The sequence below is a fragment of the Sciurus vulgaris genome (assembly GCF_902686455.1).
Source record: "Sciurus vulgaris genome assembly, chromosome: 3".
Lineage (NCBI taxonomy): Eukaryota > Metazoa > Chordata > Mammalia > Rodentia > Sciuridae > Sciurus > Sciurus vulgaris.
Window position 1 is genome coordinate 126,085,511 of NC_136463.1, and position 19,949 is coordinate 126,105,459.

At 36.0% G+C, this 19,949-nt stretch overlaps 1 protein-coding gene across 1 annotated transcript in view; it reads left to right on the forward strand.

Annotated features, from left to right (window-relative positions):
- Window positions 1-207: 207 nt before the first annotated feature.
- The window catches only part of HAT1 (histone acetyltransferase 1), a gene marked incomplete at its 5' end in the record, with an annotated part of 47,788 nt that continues 28,046 nt past the window's right edge, over window positions 208-19,949 (forward strand). The window contains 4 exon segments of the mRNA XM_079135051.1: window positions 208-247; window positions 250-300; window positions 2,988-3,092; window positions 17,957-18,032. Of these exon segments, the coding sequence (XP_078991177.1) occupies window positions 208-247; window positions 250-300; window positions 2,988-3,092; window positions 17,957-18,032 (272 nt within the window).

Here is a 19,949-nt window from a genome sequence, read left to right on the forward strand (position 1 = left end):
AGCCAAGGAGCACTTAAACACGAAGGTCTCTCCTGAGGCCTCCTCCACTTAAGGCCTTCAGAGTTGTACAACTCGCCTGTTGTGGCTAGGCAACGGTGCGCGCACTCTCCGCGGCGTCAGCCCCGCCTCTTGAGGCGCTTCTGCCACCGCGCGCCTCAAAACTCCTCCTTTCATTGGCTGGAGTCACGCTGGGGATGGGCGGGGGAAATGCGTCAGACCGTGCGGTCACTTCCGCCCCGGGAGCGCGCGGGTTGATTCGTCCTTCCTCAGCCGCGGGTGCTCGCAGCTCGGAAATGGCGGGTAAGTTCCCGGGAAAAGTTTACCAAGGGGAGGAGACAGGCAGATTTGGGAAAGAACGCTTGTACGGCGGTGACAGTGCCCGCTTGGAACTTTCGGGTTCTAGCCAGGGTTCCAGAAGGTGTGCTTTGTCCGGGAAGCACAGAACTCTGAGCCTACCTTCTTGCTGGCCGCGGTCCGCGCCTCCGCCCCCTACTGCTCGGGGTTCTGCGCCTCTGTGAGCAACCTGGTCCCATAGGAGGGCCAAAGAGGCTGGGGAACAGCATAGCCGACTTGGGCTTGTAAAGTGCCAGATGCTTTGGAGCTTGTTTCTCTTCCTGTTACTTTTGCCCACTGCTGTCTCAGCCCTAATACATCTGGTTCTATTCCCGCCAGCTGATTTTAATGCGCAAATTCTCCACTTCCAGGTTTGTGTCCATCTTCTACAGTCAACTTCCGAGCTAGCTCTTTGCTGCTGTGGGTCACTCACTTGTACCTTGAGTGACTTCGTAATTGTCTCCTTAATCTCTCACACTTTAGTATTCCTAGGAGCATATTTGAATATCATTTCAGAAGAACGTTGTTCTTGCATTCTTTCATTTAAACTTCCCTTTTAGAGTAGGACTATATTCTTCCACTTAGCTCTTTCCTTACGGAGTCCCTCCGGCGTACGACATTTAGTTAACTTAGAATTGCTGTTACTTTGTATTGGTACTGAAGCTGTTTGGTGTGAATATATTATTTTTTTTTCAATTACGTATCTTTTGAAGCTGCAGCACGAGCCCTACAGATGTTGAAGGAGGGACTATTCTGTCAGATACACAATGTTAAGATCTTGTAGTACATTGCATGTACTGCTTGAGGTGTACACATTTTTAAGAATTGCATCAAAATTGAAATTTCAGCTTCACCTTAGTAAGTTGGGTGCTCTTCAACTAAATTTTTTTCTAAGCCTGAATTTTTGAATATGAAATGGAGTTGATGTACCAGTTTATAGAGTTGTGGATATTAAGCTAGTATATGATTTCACACGGTGAGACGGGGTTTGGCTAAGTTGCTTTGGGCCTCCCTAAGCTGCTGAGGCTGACGTAGAACTTGTAATTCTCTTGCTTGAGCCTCCCCAGCCGCAGGGATATGCCACCATACTGTAACCACCACAACTGGAGTCTTTTCCACTTTCTGTGATGTTTTAACTACTTTTGAAGTTTATGACACATCATATTCTCATATTTCTTTCTGCTCCTGACTTAATTTTTTTTGATGGGCTCTGTGTTGCCCAGGCAGGTCTTCAATTATGGGCCCAAGTGATCCTCCTCCTGCCTCAGCCTCCCAAGTAGCTGGGTCTGCAGGCCTGTATCACCACATATGCCTGGCACTTTTTTCTCCTTCAGTTTTAGTAATTTTTATGGTCATTTTGTCAGGAAATTTATTTTCATCTTTACCTGAAAGTTTCTCCTGATAATGATTTCTTCCAGTGTTGTTATGTATATTAATGGGTAACCACTATTTAGTAAAATCATTTGGTGGTTCTAGTAGCTCACAGTTTATTATTTTATACACATATGGTAATTTTTTTTTTTTTTTTAATAAAATAGAAAGATTTTGCCAGGCATGGTGACCCATGCCTGTAATCCCAGCGAACCAAATGGCTTTGTGTGTAGTTTTTTGGTACAGGGGATTGAACCCAGTGGTGCATGACCACTGAACCACATCTCTAGCCCTGCTTGGCTGAGGCAGGAGAATTGCAAGTTCAATGCCAACCTCATCAACTTAGCAAGTTCCTGTCTCACAATAAAAAATAAAGAGAGCTGGGGATGTGGCTCAGGGGTTAAGTGCTCCTGGGTTCAATCTTGGGTACCCCCTTGCAAAAAATATTTTTTTCCTTCTTACCCATCTTCTTCTCTTATCCCTGAGGTAACCACAGTACTAGTTAGTTTTGAATCCTTCTTGAGGTAATGCATGCATTATCAGTTTTCTACAGTTGATTTACGGCACTCTGCACAATTTGTATAGTTAGAAATGAAATGTTATTGTCAAAGGACATTCTCATTTTGTTACTTACATATTATAATGGAAGCAGTCACTTCATTTAGCAATATATTTTTTGGGGGGGTACTGGGGAGTGACCTGAGGTCCTTGTGCATGCTAAGCATGTGCTGTACCACTGAGCTATGACCTAGCTCTACATTTCCTTTTATAAGGGCTATTTAGATATAAATCCTAGCAGGTAAATTATTTTAGTATTAAATGTTTGGAAATGTCAGTTGGACTGATTTTCAGGTTTACTCATATAAAGCATGCCTACTTCTTAAAACCTCTATTTCAAAACTGTTTTTTCCCCCTTTCTGTTTTGTAATGAGGTATTCATGTTCAGTATTTTTTCTTTTCTTTCTTTGAGGAATATATAGAAAATGACCTTTATTTATTTATTTAGTGTTACTGGGCATTGAACTCAGGCCCTTACACATGCATGCCAGGTAAGTGCTTTATCACAAACCTTTTTAAAATGTTATTTTCAAACAGGGTCTTGATAAGTTGTCCAAGCTGGCCTCAAACTTGTGATTCTCCTGCCTCACCTCCCTAGTCGCTGGAATTTATAGACATGTGCTACCATGCCAGCTCCCTTTTCCCACTTCTAATGAGAATCCTACTTGTAGATTTGATTATTTAAATCACTTCTAACCAAACCTTTTAAAACCCTTTTCTCTTAGGATTTGGTGCTATGGAGAAATTTTTGGTAGAATACAAGAGTGCAGTGGAGAAGAAGCTGGCAGAGTACAAATGTAACACCAATACAGCAATTGAACTAAAATTAGGTATGTATGCCATTTCTGAGTAATGTCATACATATAATATGTATGTGTGTGTAGTCTTTCTTTTAAAATTTGAAGTGGAATTTTATGTAAGAACAGTTATTTATGTAAATTTATAGTTTTTTGCATTTATTGAATATAGCCAGATATTTTTGCAGTCTTGATTTATGTCATGGAGTGGTTATGTTTGAGAGATGGCAAAGTTTAACATATGGGAAAGATGTGACAAAAAATCACAGGTATATGTGGTCTTTGTTTTGTACTGGGGATTCAGCCTCAAGGGTACTTTACCTCTGAGCCACATCCCCAGGCCTTTTTTTTTTTTTTTTTTTTTTTTTTTGATTTTTAAACAATGTCATGTAATTTTATTTTCCAATTGCAATATCTTCTCCAATGGAATATTTTTCAAAACATTTAAACAAATCTTATAATAGGGGATGGGGATGTAGCTCAGAGGTAGACTGCTTTTCTAGCTTGTGCAAGGCCCTAGATTCAATCCCTATAGCACTGCAAACAAAACCAAACAACAGCAACTTGTAATAGCTGACTTGGTAACAAATGTTGTACTTAAGATACTCCTAAACTAAGTTTAAATTGGAACTTTCACATTGTTAGATAAATTTCCAAAGATCTTAATTAAAGAAATCATTCAAACTGTGATTCAGTCTAGTGTTTATTTTATGTTATGGCAGGTACACTTGAAAAATATGGAACACTTCACAGATTTGTGTGTCATCCTTGCGCAGGGGCCATGCTAATCTTCTCTGTGTCATTCCAATTTTAGTATATGTGTTGCAGAAGTGAGCACCAGGCCTTTCATTTTTACTTTGGAACAGCGTCTTGCTAAGTTGCTGAGACTGGCCTTGAACTTACAATCCTTCTACCTCAGTTGATAGGATTACAGGTGTGTGTCACTGTGCCTGGCTGTTCTCAGCTTCTTAAAAATATTTAATAGACAATAGCAAGTATTGGGGAATATGTGGAGAAAAACTCATATTGTGGTAGGAATATAAAATGATGTCACTTTTAGAAAGAAGTTTGGCAGTTTCTTATAAAATTAAACAAATTAATTATAACACTCAGTTTTACTCCTAGGTATCTACCTATCCAAGAGAAATGAAAAATGTATGAAAGACTTGTATTGAGCATTCATAGAAGCATTATTCACAATAGCTAACAAATGGTAATAGTCCAGATATACATTAGCTGGTTAAAGGGTAAAATATGATGTATTTATGTGATGGAATACTGTTTGACAATAAAAGGAATGATATTCAGATACCTGTCACAGCATGGATGAACCTCAAAAGTAATGCTAAGTGAAAGTAGCTAGACAGAAATACCATATTGTATGATTCCATTCAAATGCAGTGTTTGAAAAGGACAGATTAATAGAAGGTAGATTAGTGGCTGATTGTTGCTTGAGGTAGGAACAGAGAGTAACTGCAGATGAACATGAAGTTCCTTTTGGGGATGATAGAAGTGTTTTAAAATTAGATTGTGGCACAACTCAGCTTACTAAAATTATACACTTAAGTGAAAAAAATATGTCCATGAAACATTTTGTTGTTTTCCATACCTCAGTTTCCTCATCTGTAAAATGGAGTTAATAGAACTTCATAGTTGTTTCAGTCAGCTTTTCCCTGCTGTGACTAAATGATCTGATTAGCACAGTTGTAGAGGAAAGGTTTATTTGAGGGCTCATGATTTCAGAAATCTTAGTCCATAGAAGGCCGGCCCATTCCTTGGGGCTTGAGGTGAGGTAGAACATCATGGCAGAAGAGTGTGGCAGAGGGAAGCAGCTGGCATCATCAGGAAGTGGAGAGATTCCACTCTACCTTTATTTAATAAATAAATTAATTAATTTATTTATTTTTATGTGGTGCTGAGGATCAAACCCAATCCCTCACATATGCTAGGCGAGCACTCTACCACGAGTCAAAACCCCAGCCCCTTTAATCTTTTTTAATAAATGCATTATAATTATATAAAATAGTGGGATTTGTTGTTACATAAATATGTAACACATGTACATGCACACAACATAATTTGATCCATTTCCACCTCTGGGCTGCTGTGAATAATGCTACAATGAAAACAGGTAAAAGATATTTTTGCAAGATGCTGCTTTGGATTATTTTTTATATATACACCTCTCCTTTATCACCCCTTCTCCTCCCTGTGGTCTCCTTTCTCCACTTTACTGGTCTCCCTTCTATTTTTATGAGATTTCCTCCCCTCCTTTTTTTCCCTTTTTTACTAACTTCCACATATGAGAGAGAAAAACAAAACTCTTGACTTTCTGATTCTGGCTTAATTTGCTTAACATACTGCTCTTGAATTTCATCCATTTTTCTGCAAATGACATTTTTGTTCTTTATGATTAAATAAAACTCCTTGGTGTTTATATACCACATTTTCTTTATTCATTCATCTGTTGACAGACACATAGGCTGGTTCTGTAATTTGGCTATTGTGAATTGCGCTGCTGTAAACAGGGGTATGCATATATCACTGCTGACTTTAATTCTTTAGGATAAATACTGAGGAGTGGTACAGATGGGTCATATGGTGTTTCCATTCCTAGTCTTTTGAGTAACCTCTATGCTGATTTACAATTCCACCAACGGTGTATAAATGTCCCCCCTTCCCCCCCATCCCCATATCCCCATATCTTCACCAGCATTTATTATTTATATTCTTTTTCTTTTTTTTTTTTTTTTTTTTTTTTTTTTTTTTGGGTACCAGGGATTGAACTCAGGGGCACTTGACCACTGAGCCACATAACCCAGCCCTTTTTTTGGTATTTTATTTAGAGGCAGGGGCTCACTAAGTTGCTTAGCACCTCACTAAGTTGCTGAGGCTGGCTTTGAACTCAGGATCCTCCTGCCTTGGCCTCCTGAGCAGCTCTGATTATAGATATGCGCCACTGTGCCTGGCTGGTATGTGTTTTCTTGATGACTACCATTCTGTTTGGAATGAGATGAAATCTCAGTGTAGTTTTGATTTGCATTTTCCTGGTTGCTAAAGATGTTGAACATTTTTTCATGTATTTTTTGCCATTTGTTTTTCTTCTTTTGAGAAGTGTCTGTTTTGTTCATTTGCCTATTTATTGATTGGGTTATTTGGTTTTTTGGTGGTTTCTTTGAGTTCTTTATATATTCTGGATATTAATTCTCATGTCAGAAGAGTAGCTGGCAAAGGTTTTCTCTCATTCCATAGGCACTCTTCATGCTTTTGTTTCCTTTGCTGTGTAAAAGCTTTTTAATCTGATGCCATCCCAATTATTAATTCTTGGTATTATTTTCTGAGCTTTAGAAATCCTATTGAGGAAGTCATTGCTTGTGCCTATATATTGGGAGTGTTGCCCCTGTTTTTATTCTAGCATTTGCAGAGTTTCTAGTTTAATTCTTTGGTCTTTGATCCATTTTGAGTTGACTTTTGTGCAGGGTGGAAGATACTGTAGGGACCTAGTTTCATTCTTTGCATATGGATAACCAGTTTTCCCAGCACCACTTGTTAAAAAGACTCTTAATTCCAGTGTATGTTTTTCATATCTTTGTCAAAAGTCATAATGACTCTGTATGGGTTTGTCTGTGTTTTCTGTTCCACGTGTCTGTTTTTATGTCAGTATCATACAGATTTTGTTACTACAGCTCTAGAATAATTTGAAATGGGATATTGTGATATCTCCAGCATTGCTCCACCCCCACCCCACTGCCTTAAAATTGCTTTGGCTATTCTGGGTCTGTTATTCTTCCATATTAATTTGAGGACTGTTTTTCTAGTTCTGTAAAGAATGTCATTGGTATTTTAATGGACATTGTGTTGAACCTGTGTATTACTTTTGGTAGTATGGCCATTTTAACAATTATCTTAAGCCTGTCTATCCATCTTCTAATGTCTTTAATTTCTTTCTTTAGTGTTCCTTTTTTTTTTTTTTTCGTACTAGGGATTGAACCCACGGGCATTTAATCACTGAGCCACATTCCCAGCCCTTTTTTATATTTTATTTAGAGACAGGGTCTTGCCAAGTTGCCTAGGGCCTTGTTTAGTTGCTGAGACTGACTTTGAACTTGTGATCCCCCTACCTCAGCCTCCCAAGACTCTGGAATTACAGGCGTGCACCGCACTCACTACCCAGCCATATTTTTGGACCCTTCTATTTGCTCTCTGAGCCATTAGTGTCCTATTTTAATAAATGCTGTAATTAATTCATGGTATAACTATCCTCATTTCCTCTGTTTCGTAAGTTTTCTCTAATGTTTGTTATTCAGTTGAACATTTTTATCAAGTTCCATATATGTGTGTGTGTGTATTTTGGTATTAGGGATTGAACCCAGGAATGCTCTGTCACTGAGCTACTTTTCCAGCCCTTTTTATTTTATATTTTGGGATAGGGTCTCACTAAGTTGCCCAGGCCGGCTTCAAGTTTGCCAACCTCTTACCTCAGCAGTGGAGTTCCTGGGATTACAGGCATACAACATCGTGCCTGGCTCTTGTTTATTTTTTAAAATTGTGATACTATTAAAGTTTAATTTAGGGAGGCCGGGGTTGTAGCTCAGTGGCAGAGTGCTTGCCTAGCATGTGTGAGGCACTGGGTTTGATCCTTAGCACCACATAAAAATAAACAAAGACATTCTGTCCATTTACAACTACAAAAAATTTTTAAAAAATGTTTGATAAAATGTTTGATAAATGTTTAATAAGCATCCTTACAGTGTTGAGTCTTCCTTTTTAATAGCAAGAATATCTATTCAGGCCTTTATAATGTCAGTCTTTTTTTGGTGAGGGCACTAGGGATTAAACCCAGGGGCGCTTAACCACTAAGCCACATCCCAAGCCCTTTTTATATTTTATTTAGAGACAGGATCTTGCTGAGTTTCTTAGGACCTTGCAAAGTTGCTGAGACTGGCTTTGAACTTGTTTTCCTCCTGCCTCAGCCTCCCAAGCTGCTGGGATTACAGGTGTGTGCCACCATGACTAACTAGTTTTAATCTTTTTTATTTGTAGATAAATGTTAAGTTTATTCCTAGGTATTTCATCTGTTTTGTTGCTATTATAAGTGGGCTCTCCTGTTTTCTGTATTTATTCAGAACGTGCAAGAAAATTTAACATAAATTTTTTCCTCTTTCAAAATCCAGTTTGCTTAATTCAAGTTCTGTGCATATTCATTCTAACCTTTACAATCGGTACCCTTATCTTTGTTTCCTCAAAACATCCTTCTTTCCTCTCTTTCTTTTAATCCTCCTGATCTTCACCTTTTCTTGATATTTATTGAGACCTACTATGTGACAGCCATAGTGCTAGGTACAGGAGATAATTTAACTCTTGACTGCATACCAATAATATAGTTAAGGTTTACTCCAAGATTCCTTCACCCATAATGAACTATTTTCATGTTCCTTGAGGGGCAGGTGTTGGCCTTTTCCCATAGGGAATGAAGTAGTTTATTGTAGGAAGAACAAATTTTTTGATTTCTCACTGTATCCAGTTTTAAGTGTACAGTTAGGTGATATTAATTACATTCACAATGTGCCATCATCACTGTTTTCAAAATAGTCATCATTCCAAACAGAAACTCTGTACCAGATGAGCAACAGTTCCCCGTTTGCTTATGGTATTCATGTTTCTCCTTCAAACTGAGTTAGTTGTGGTTTTTTTTTTTTTTTTTTTTTTTAAACTTTTATGACTTTGACACTTAAAGATTACAGGCCAGTTATTTTGTGTAATATTCTTCAATTTGGGATTGTATAATGTTGGCTCAATGTTTATTTTAGGTTATATGCTTTTTGTAGAACTATTACAAAAGTGATGCTCTGATCTCATTGCACCCAATCAGGTTTTCATTGAACTTTCACCTTTTTCATTTATTTACTTCCTGTTTTATCTAATGGATTATAACATTGTCATTTACTTTGGTTTTCAAATTATCCCTGACTTAGCTGGTGGTATCCCATTTCAAGGTGGCTTCTATGTCTTTTTTATATGTCCCCTTCATTCATGTTCTAGGCTCATCTATTTGCCTCCGCCTTAGAATCAACCTTTTCTTGAAAAAGCCCTGGTGTCTTTTACTGGAAAATGGTATTTTGAGGCAAAAATCTGGGTACTAGGTGAGCTCACTGCCGTTAGTGTTCTTCTAACATTAATGATAGCAGGTCGTCTTAGTAGAACTTTGTTCCATTCCATTCAATCTTTACCTCCTTACCTTCCCATAATGATTACTGTTTTGATTTCCTTCACCAAAGTGAGTTTGTCTATTCTAGAACTCCTTTCTTTCTTTTTTTGGGGGGTGGGTGTGGGGGTTCTGAGGATTGAATCCAGGGTCTCTTGGATACTAAGCACATGCTCTACTGTTGAGCTATACCCCCAACCCTGTTCTAGTGTTTATATAAATGGAAGTATACATCCTGTATTCTATATGACTGGCGTATTTTATTTAGCATAATGTTTCTGAGGACACATTGAACAGCCTGTATTTCTTTTTATTGCCGAATATTATTACATTGTTGAATACATTGCTATTCACCAGGTTGTTTCCAGTTTGGGGTTGTTATAAATAACTGTTAAAAATGTTCTTGTATTCTTTTTGTGGATGTATTTCAGGCAGATTCTTAAAAGTGAATTTTCAGGATCACATGGTAGTTGTGTGTTTAACTTTGAGATGCTTGCCAACTGATTTCCAATGTACTTTTTTTTTTTTAAGTACCTTTATTTTATTTATTTATTTTTATGTAGTGCTGGGGATCAAACCCAGTGCCTCATACATGCTAGGCAAGTGCTGTACCACCAAGCCACAACACTAGCCCTCCCATGTACTTTTTTACTCCCACCAACAGTGTATTGGAATTTTGGTTATTTTACATCCTCACCAACATATTATGTTGTTAGTTTCAAAAATTTTAGGCATTCAGTGGGCATGTAGTGGTATATCACTGTGGTTCTAATTTGCCTTTCCCTGATGACTAATGCTATTAAACATTTTTTTAATTATTAAAATCTTTTTTATTTTTACAGACTGCATTTTGATTCATTGTAAACAAATGGGGTACAACTTTTCATTTCTATGGTTGTACACAATGTAGATTCACACCATTCATGTAATCATACATATACATAGGCTATTTCATTCTACTATCTTTCTTTCCCCCACCCCCTCCCACCCCATTTTCCTCTACACCATCCAAAGTTCCTTCATTCTTCTCTTCTCCCCCACCCCCGCCACCCTCTGTCGTTATATATTGTCATGAACTTATCAGAGAAAACATTTGGCCTTTGTTTTTTGGGCTTGGCCTATTTCACTTAGCATACATTTTCCAACTTCATCCATTTACCAGCAAATGCCATAATTTTATTCTTCTTTATGGCTGAGTAATATTCCATTGTGTATATATACCACAGTTTCTTTATCCATTCATCTGTTGAAGGGCATCTCAGTTGGTTCCATGATGTAGCTGTTGTGAAAGGGCATCTCAGTTGGTTCCACGATGTAGCTGTTGTGAAAGGGCATCTCAGTTGGTTCCACAATCTAGCTATTGTGAATTGAGCTACTGTGAACATTGAAATGGCTGCATCACTGTAGATGCTGATTTTAAGTCCTTTGAGTATAAACCAAGGAGTGGGATAGCTGGGTCAAATGGTGGGTCCATTCCAAGTTTTCTGAGGAATCTTCATACTGCTTTCCAGAGTGGCTGCACCAGTTTGCAACTCCACTAGCAATGTTTGAGTGTGCCTTTTCCCCACATCCACACCAACACTTATTGTTGTGTTCTTGATAATAGCCATTCTAATTGGAGTTAGATGAAATCTTATGGTGGTTTTAATTTGTGTTTCTCTAATTACTAGGGATGATAAGCACTTTTTCATATATTTGTTGATCACCAGTATATATTCTTCTGTGAAGTATCTGCACATTTCCTTAGCCCATTTATTGATTGGGTTCTTTGTATTTTGGGTGTAAAGTTTTTTAAGTTCTTTATAAACTTTGGAGATTAGTGCTCTGTCTGAAGTGTGTGTGTGTGGAAGTCTGGTTCTAAGCCATTGTGATGGAGATTCAGGACTACTTTTTCTTCTATTTGGTGAAGGGTCTCAGGCCTAATTCCTAGATCCTTGATCCACTTTGAATTGAATGAACAGTTTTTTAATGTGGTTATTGAGCATTTGTATATCTGTTTTTATGACTGTTATTTTTTTCCCCTTTTTCTTATTTGGGTTGTTTATCTTTTTGTTGTTGAGTTGTAGGTATTATGTATTCTGGATATGAGTCCTTTGTGTAGACAATGTATTTTGTTCATATTTTCCCCTGAGTGGGTGTTTGGCTTGCCTATTCATATTCTAAACAGTGCCTTAATAAGCAAAAGTTTTCAGTTTTTATGAAATTCAATTTATTTTCTCCTGATTGATTCTTAAAATTTATATTAGTATTTTTTGGTTCCTGTCTAAAATGTTTGCCTACCCAAGGAGATCGTGGAGATCTCTACATATTTTCTTCTGAAAGCTTTATAGTTTTAACTTAAAAAAATTTTTTTTTTAGTTGTATGTGGACACATATATTTAATTATTTAATTTTATGTAGTGTTGAGGATCAAACCCAGTGCCTCACACATGTGAGGCAAGCACTCTACCACTGAGCTACAGCCCAGCCCCTAGTTTTAACCTTTTACAATTAGGTGTGTGATACATCTCACGTTATTTTTCATGTACAATATAAGGAAGGGAATCAAAGTTTGTTGTTCTGTGTGTATAGTCATTGTTCCAGTATAATTTGTGTGAATGCTCAGTGCTTTGACAAAAATATATGGACCTTGTAAGTATAGACCACATCTGGCTTCTGTTCTCATCCATTGATTTATTTGTCTCTTCTTGTGCCAATATCATATATCATAGTGTCTTCATTAGTGTATCTTTATAGTTAATCTTGGTAGTGTGAGTCTTCCATCTTTTGTTCTTTTTCCAAGATTGTTTTGATTATTTTTTATTTCATTTCCATGTGTTTTGGAACCATGTTAATTTCTACTTAAAAACTTCTGGGTTAATTGAGATTACACTGAATCTATAAATGAATGTGGGGAAAATTGTTTTCTTAACAATTTTGAGTCTATTAATTTATGAACATGGCATATCTCTATAATCTGCAAATGTTTTCAAGTTTTCAGTCTTGCATGTTAAATATATCTGAGTAAATCTGTGTCTAACTTTTTGATATTTTGGAAAATGGTATAGTTTTAAAATTTCTTTGAGTTGTTTCGTGCTTACACACTTGCACTTACATTCACATAATGGCAGTTTGTGTAATTCTTTGTATTCTTCAGCCCCATTAAATTATTTTATTATAGTAGTTTTAAAAATTTAGATGACTAGTTGGATATGGTGGTGCATGCCTTTATTCCCAGTGACACAGAAGGCTGAAGCAATAGATTTGCAAGTTCAAGGCTAGCCTCAGCAATTTAGGGAGACACTCAGCAACAATCCTGTTACCTATTAATGAAGGCAATTTTAGCTCTTTTTCTGTCCATATGTCTTGTATTTCACTTTTTAAATCTGATTATATTGTGTAGGACCTCTGTTTTAATGCCAAATGGAAGTGGTAGAGGAGACATCCTTACCTTATTCTCAGTTTAAATAGGAAAATATTGAACTTTTCACCATTACAATTGGTATTAGCTGTAGGTTCTGTTCTGTTCTTTTCTTGGGTACTAGAGCTTAAACCCAGGGCCTTGTGCATGCTAGGCAAGTATTCTACCATTGACCTACATCTGCAGACTTTTTAAGAAATTTATTTTGAAACAGAGTCTTTCTAAGTTGCTAACATCAAACTCTTGATCCTCTTGCTTCAGCCTCTCAAGTAGCTGAGATTACAAGTGTCTACACCCATCTAGCTGTAAACTTTTCATGTTTGTTATCAGATTGAGGAAATTTTCTTCTTCTTCTTCTTCTTTATTTTTGGTGTTGTTGTTGGTACCAGGAATTGAACTCAGGCGCACTCAACCACTGAGCCACATACCCAGCCCTATTTTATATTTTTTTAGAGATAGGGTCTCACTGAGTTGCTTAATGCCTCAAGGTTGTTGAGGCTGGATTTGAACTCAAGATCTTCCTGTTGCCTGGTAGAAATTTCCTTCTATTCCTAATTTGATAAGAGTTTTTGTTGAGAATGAGTGTTGCTTTCTGACTAATGTTTTTCTTTGTTGAGATCATCATATGATTTTTCTGCTTTAATTCTGGTAATGTGAATTACCAGAATTGATGGATTTTTAGTTATTAAATTAGTTTTACATGCTACTATATTATCTTTTCCTGCTTTATTAAATTCAGCTTGATAATATTTAGTAAGAATTTTCTCATCTTTGTTCATGGGAGGTAATGGTTTCTCTTATGTCCTTGTTCAATTTTGGTGTCAAGGTTTTGCTGGTCCATAAAATGTTAGTAATTTTTTTTGAGAAGAGTTTATGTGAAAGATTAGTATTATTCCTCCTATAAATGTTCAATAGACTTCATAAGCAAAGGTTTTTGAGTTTTCTTTGACAAGGGTTTTTAACCACAAATCCAATGAATACATTTAATACTTTTCTGGTTTTCTGTGTCTCCTGTGTTAGTTTTTATAATTTTTGTCTTTTAAGTGATTTGTTTCATCCAACTTTATTAGCAGAAAGTTGTTTATAATATTCCTTTATTACCATTGTGTGCATGCATGCATGTAGTGGTGGGGATTGAACCTAAGGCCTTTGCTTGCTGTGTGAGCACTTTATCACCGAGCTACATTTATAACTCCCCTATTACCATCTTAATGTTTGTGGAATCTATTACCAAGAAGATTCCTTCTTGTGGATATTGGTAATTCATATTTTTCCTTTTTCTTGATAAGTGTACCTATGAGCTTATTAATCTTTTCAGTTGTTGCTTCTATTGTTTCTTTTCTATTTCCCATTCTTAGTCTTTATTAATTTTTTTTATTCTTCTTCCTTTGGGTTAATTTACTTTTAAAACATTTCCCTTCTTAAAGTAGACACTTATAATCCATTTTAAAGTTTTTTTGTTTGTTTGTTTTTGCATTTGGTAATGGAGATTGAACTAGGGGCACTGTACCACTGAATCATATCCACAGTTCTTTTTATTTTTTGAGACTAATTCTGAGACTGGCCTCAAACTTGTGATGCTCTTGCCTCTGGGATTACAGGCATATACCACCATGCCTATTAAGCTATTATTTTCTAATGTTAGCATTAATGTTTAAATTTACTTCTAAATACTGATTTACTTGCATCCCACGAATTCTATTGTGGTTTTAAACATTTTTTTATTTGTATTTATTTTTGTGGCGCTGGGAATGGAACCCAGGGCCTTCCACGTACTTGGTAAATGTTTTGTCATTGAGCTATATCCCCAGCCCTGTCTTGTGTTTTTATTATTACTCAATTCAGAATATTTTCTGGAAGGGAGGAATGGAAAGAGATTGGTGCATGAGTACTAAGTTATAGTTAAATAGGAATAAGAAGTTCTGGATACAATTGTATGATAGGTTGATGATAGTTAATAATTACTATGTGTTATTAGAACAAAGGATTTTGAATGCTTTTACCATAGAGTAATAATAAATGTTTGAGAAGATATATATGTTTAATCTGAATTAAATATTACCCAATGTACACATGTATCAAAACATCACATGGTGGTATTATTTGTATTACCCCTCCTTAAAATGTTTGATAAAATTTACCAGTGAAGCTTTATGTGCCTTGAGTTTTCTTTGTTACAAGGTTTTCTTTTTCTTTTAATTTTTTTTTTGCGGAGCTGGGGTCTGAGCTTGCAAGGCAAGCACCCTACCAACTGACCTATACCCCCAGTTCCTGTCTCAAGGTTTTCTAACCACAAATCTAATGAATAAATTTAATACTATTCTGATTTTCTGTCTTCTCATGTACAAAACTGACCCACTAGTTTCACAGTGATTACTAAAGTTAGGGGAAGGATGAGAAACAGCATTAGATTAGTAGTTTTATGGGGATGAGAGAAGATGTAGAAAATTGATTGAATTTAATGGGATTAAACAGTGTAATGAGATTAATTATGTTGTCTCCAAGGTATATTATAATATTGAGACCCCTAATGTTGCAGATTGGTGGTGCTGATAGGAATGTTGCCTGCAAACTAGAGCTACCCCTGTGTTTTAAAATAATTAAACTTGTCTGTTTACACTGTCAGAAGAAAATGTGTTGGCCAGAACACTAAGATTTCAGTTAAAGAACACAGAATTATAAGTAAATTTAGTTATAATCCATAATATAATCAGACACTATAGGAAATGTGTGGCAGTAACTCTGAAACCATTTGAAGGTTAGAAGCCACTTATGTGCATTATTAGCACCTACTTGTCAACAGATTTTACACATGTTAAATGCTTAAGTATTCATTAAACAAGCTTAAAACTGAGTAATGTGCTTTGGTGATTTCTTATTTTTGCTTTTGGCTCATAAGATATGTAGACTATATCTTCTTGTATGTGTCTTGTCTGTCAAAAACTAAAATAAGTCTGAGAACTAGAAAGTATGGGAACTATATACAGAAGTAGAAACAGAATATATATGTTCAAAAGAAAGATTCATTGCAAGCCCTATGTTCTGTATAGCAATAAGATGCCATTTAGTATGCCAAGCTCTAAGTTTCCATTTTCCTCCAGAATGTGAGTGATAGAGGTTTTCCTGGAAGGACATTTTCACTTTGTTTTTTAGTTTTGGGTACCAGGAATTGAATTCAAGAGTACTTAACCACTGAGCTACAACCCCAGACCTTCTTTTTAACATTTTAATTAAAATATTTTTCTTGCTTTAGTTGTAGATGGACACAGTACCTTCATTTATTTACTTTTATGTGGTGTTGAGGATTGAACCCAGTGCCTCACACATGCTGGGCAAGTGCTCTATCACTGAGCTACATCCACAGTACCACCTTTTTATATTTTGAGACAGGGTGTCATTAAGTTGCTTAGGGCCTTGCTAAGTTGCTGAGGTGACTTTGAACTTGATATCCTCTTATCTCAGCCTCCGTAGCCACTGGTGCATTTGTAATGTTTCTTTAATCTGTCTTCATCTAGATCAGTCTCTCCCTCCATAGGCATTTCTCCCCTGCCATGCTATGGATTTATGTGGAAGAGTAAAGTTATTGCATAGAATTATTAGACAAATCTAGATTCTGTATTTGTTTCCTTTTGGTGATGTGTAACTCGTTCCATTGTTATCTGTATTTCCTGTAAATTGAAAGATTAAAAAACTTGATTAGATTTAGGATGAACATTTTTGGTTAAAAAACAACTTCATGGGTGAGGCTGTGAGCTTCATATTGTGTTGAATCAGGAGGCACATAATATTGGTCTCTCCCACAATGAGTGCTACCAGATCTCTAAAGTAAAAAGATATCTTTCCTTGTGTGAATTAGTAAAGTGCTAGGTGATACATTGGAATTCAGTGAATAACCTCACTGACCATGAGGACAGTATTAGAAATTTTTCATCTATAACTTATTTTTTCATTTTTCATTTGCATAAGGACTTTTTGATAAGTGAAGTTTTTTCTTCATAAGATAAATTTGATTAGGAAAATGCTCAATAATGTCAGTACTCATAATAAATACATATAATAAAAAGATACCCATTTACATCGTTTTTCAAAAGTTTTTTGTTGTTGATGAACCTTTATTTTATTTATTTATTTATATATGGTGCTGAGAATTGAACCCAGTACCTCACACATGCTTGGCAAATGATCTACGTCTGAGCTACAACTTTAGCCCCTCCATTCATATGATAGATTAATAGAAATTAAAGTTGAATATACAGAGTATTCTCAAGGCTACAGGAAACAAAGTTTAACTGCTGGTGGGTATGTGAACTTAATATTTGTAGAGGGTACTTATAAGAGCAGTATTTATAGAAATATTTCGGTACTCTTACCAGTTTTTCCACTACTAGGTATTTCCCCTTTGCATATACATGTAAAAGTATTGCAAGGTGTATATAAGGATGTCACTATAGTGGTTTGTTTGCAATGCTGGGAATTGAACCCAGGGCCTCATTCATGCTAGGCAGACACTGTACCATTGAGCTATATCCATAGCCCTATATAGTTTTTTTGTTTTTTGTTTTTTTTTTTTTTTTGTGGTGCTGGGGATCGAACCCAGGGCTCTGTGCTTGCAAGGCAAGCACTCTACCGACTGAGCTATCTCCCCAGCCCTGTTTTTTTTTTTTTTTTTAATAAGGGGAAAACAAAAATGGGCTAAGCATGATGGTGAATGCTTATATCTCTAGCTACTCCAGAGGCTGGAGTAGGAGGATTACAAATTTAAGACCAGTCTGGAAACATAGCAAGAACTGATCTCAAAAGAGAAAAAGAAAAAAACCAAAAAACTGTGAACAACGTTAAGTGTCATCTAGTGGTCAAAAGCAATGATGCGATGATAGGGGCTTCATCAAGCTTAGGTTATTCTTATTCTTAGAAAGTTTTATACAGTATTCTATTTTAATTTCCTAAATGCTGTGACTTTTCTTATTTCAAAGTACTGCTTTTGTTTTTCCTTTTACTCTTTACATTGTGTATAAACATAGAAAAATAAAAACTAAATCAGTGGCCTCTGTCATACCTAGTCTTCTAATTTTTAGAATAAGTAAGTTTTGATGCTGAAGCTTCAAAGTAATATTCTAATTTTAATTGCTCATTAGTCTTTTGAGAATCCAGTGTAAATTATATAATAGAGAAGTGACATTTTAAGTAAGAAATATGTTGTTTGTATCCTAGTTATAGTGGAATTCTTGAAATAGAAATTCCTGTCACCTTTAGTATCTTTAATATCTCTGTATTTTTTACTTTTTTAAACAGTTCGTTTTCCTGAAGATCTTGAGAATGACATTAGAACTTTCTTTCCTGAATATACCCATCAACTCTTTGGGGACGAGTAAGTAATTTAGTAAAAGGTTCACCAAATTAGTATGGAAAAAAAAATTCCATTGTTCTTCTTTACGATTTGGAAGTCAGATTTTATTTTCTTTACTGCATTTCTCATGTAATTAGGGTTAGGATTATACATGATTATAGTATTTTTAACACTGAGATACTAGTCTATGTAATACTTATCAATTACATGAGAAATTTATTTAGTACTATAAATGGTAAGTATTACATAAATATTTAATTCTCACAGCCATATTAGCTGTACATTAGTTGGAATTGTGTAATTGCCTAAGGATATATGAATGGCTAGGGCTCACATTCAGGCAGTTTGATTCCAGAGCCCATACTTAATTTATTTTTTTGCCTACCTCTTTGTTATACTACTTCTAGTATAACATATACCCCGCTAAAGCTAGAAAGCTCTGGTTGTTATTCTATGATTAAATAAGAAATTAGAGAAATTTATTTTACAAGCAACTTTAAGGATATGTCCTAGTATATTCAGCGTATTCTTTGATTTCTGTAGTTTCACTACATTATTGGAATAATCAGGTACCATTTTATTTTCTGTTTAATTTGTCGATTTAAAAAATTTTTTTCAGGGGCTGGGGATATAGCTCAGTTTGTAGAGTGCTTGCCTGTCAAGCACAAGGCCCTGGGTTCAATCCCCAGCATTGCAAAAAAAAGATAGAAAAAAGATAAAAAGAAATTAAAGATATGCTTAAAATTACAAGAGTAGTAAGTGAACATCTTTTACCCGAATTCACTCTTTAACGTTTAAATTTGCTTTAGTCATTCTCTCTTCTTGTATATTATTGTTATTGAACCATTTGAGAGTAATTTTCAAATACATTTTCACTTTACCCCAAAATTTTTCCAGTGCTGGGATTATAGCTTAGTGTTAGAGTGCTTGCCCTAGTATGCACAAGTCCCTGGCTTCAATCTGTAACACCACCAAAAAAAACAAACCCCTTCCTGTGGTACTAACTCGGTGGATAAGGTCTGGTTTTATAGATACTGCTTCTTATTGGCATATTGCACGTTTGTTTTGCATTGTATCATTAAAAGGGATATGCGTTCCCACATCCCACAATTTAAATAAATTGTGACGGTCACAATTTATTTAAAATGCAAGATTCAGTGGTTTTTCATAGTTCAGAGTTGTACAACCATCACTCAATCAGTTTTAGAATGATTTCCATCACTTTTCCCAAAAGCCCATAATTCCTTCCCCCATTTTGATTTTCCAATCCTAGGCAATCACTAATCTACTGTCCATCTTTAGATTTACTGTTCTGTGTATTTTAGAGTTTACTTTTTTTTCCTTTTCTTTTTAAAGCTGGAACAAGAAATAACAAGACTATGTGATAGCAGAAAAAACCAGCAGGTCCAGATGCACTTTTTGAATTCATAGAAAGATTTAAGTGTATGACTTAGTGGTTGAGTGCTTGCCTAGCATGTGTGATGCCCTGGGCTCATCCCCAATACTGAAAAAAGAAAGAAAGACAGAAAGGGGGGGGGGGATGGGAGGGGAGGGGACGGGAGGGGAGGAGGGGAGGTTGGTTAAAATATGGTTAGATAGGTGCTATCAGTGTTTTGAACAGCTATGGATATTAGCAATAAAAGCAAGTAATAAGTTGGAAGAACTGGTCCAAAGCCACGTCTTAGTTGCTTGCCTAGCCAGGTCCTACTTGAACACTTACTTGTCTCTTTTGAAATGCCCTCTAGTAATGGTAGTAATAGCAGACATAGGACCAGTAATAATGTCTAACAGTTTATTGAGTACGTACATACTGTGCCAGTGTTGTAAGTGGTTTGCATATTAATTTATTCATTTAATACAAATATTCCTCAGGCACCATCATCCTATTTTATATATGAAAACTGAAGCCCACTTTTATTTCAAATGTTTCTTTTTTTA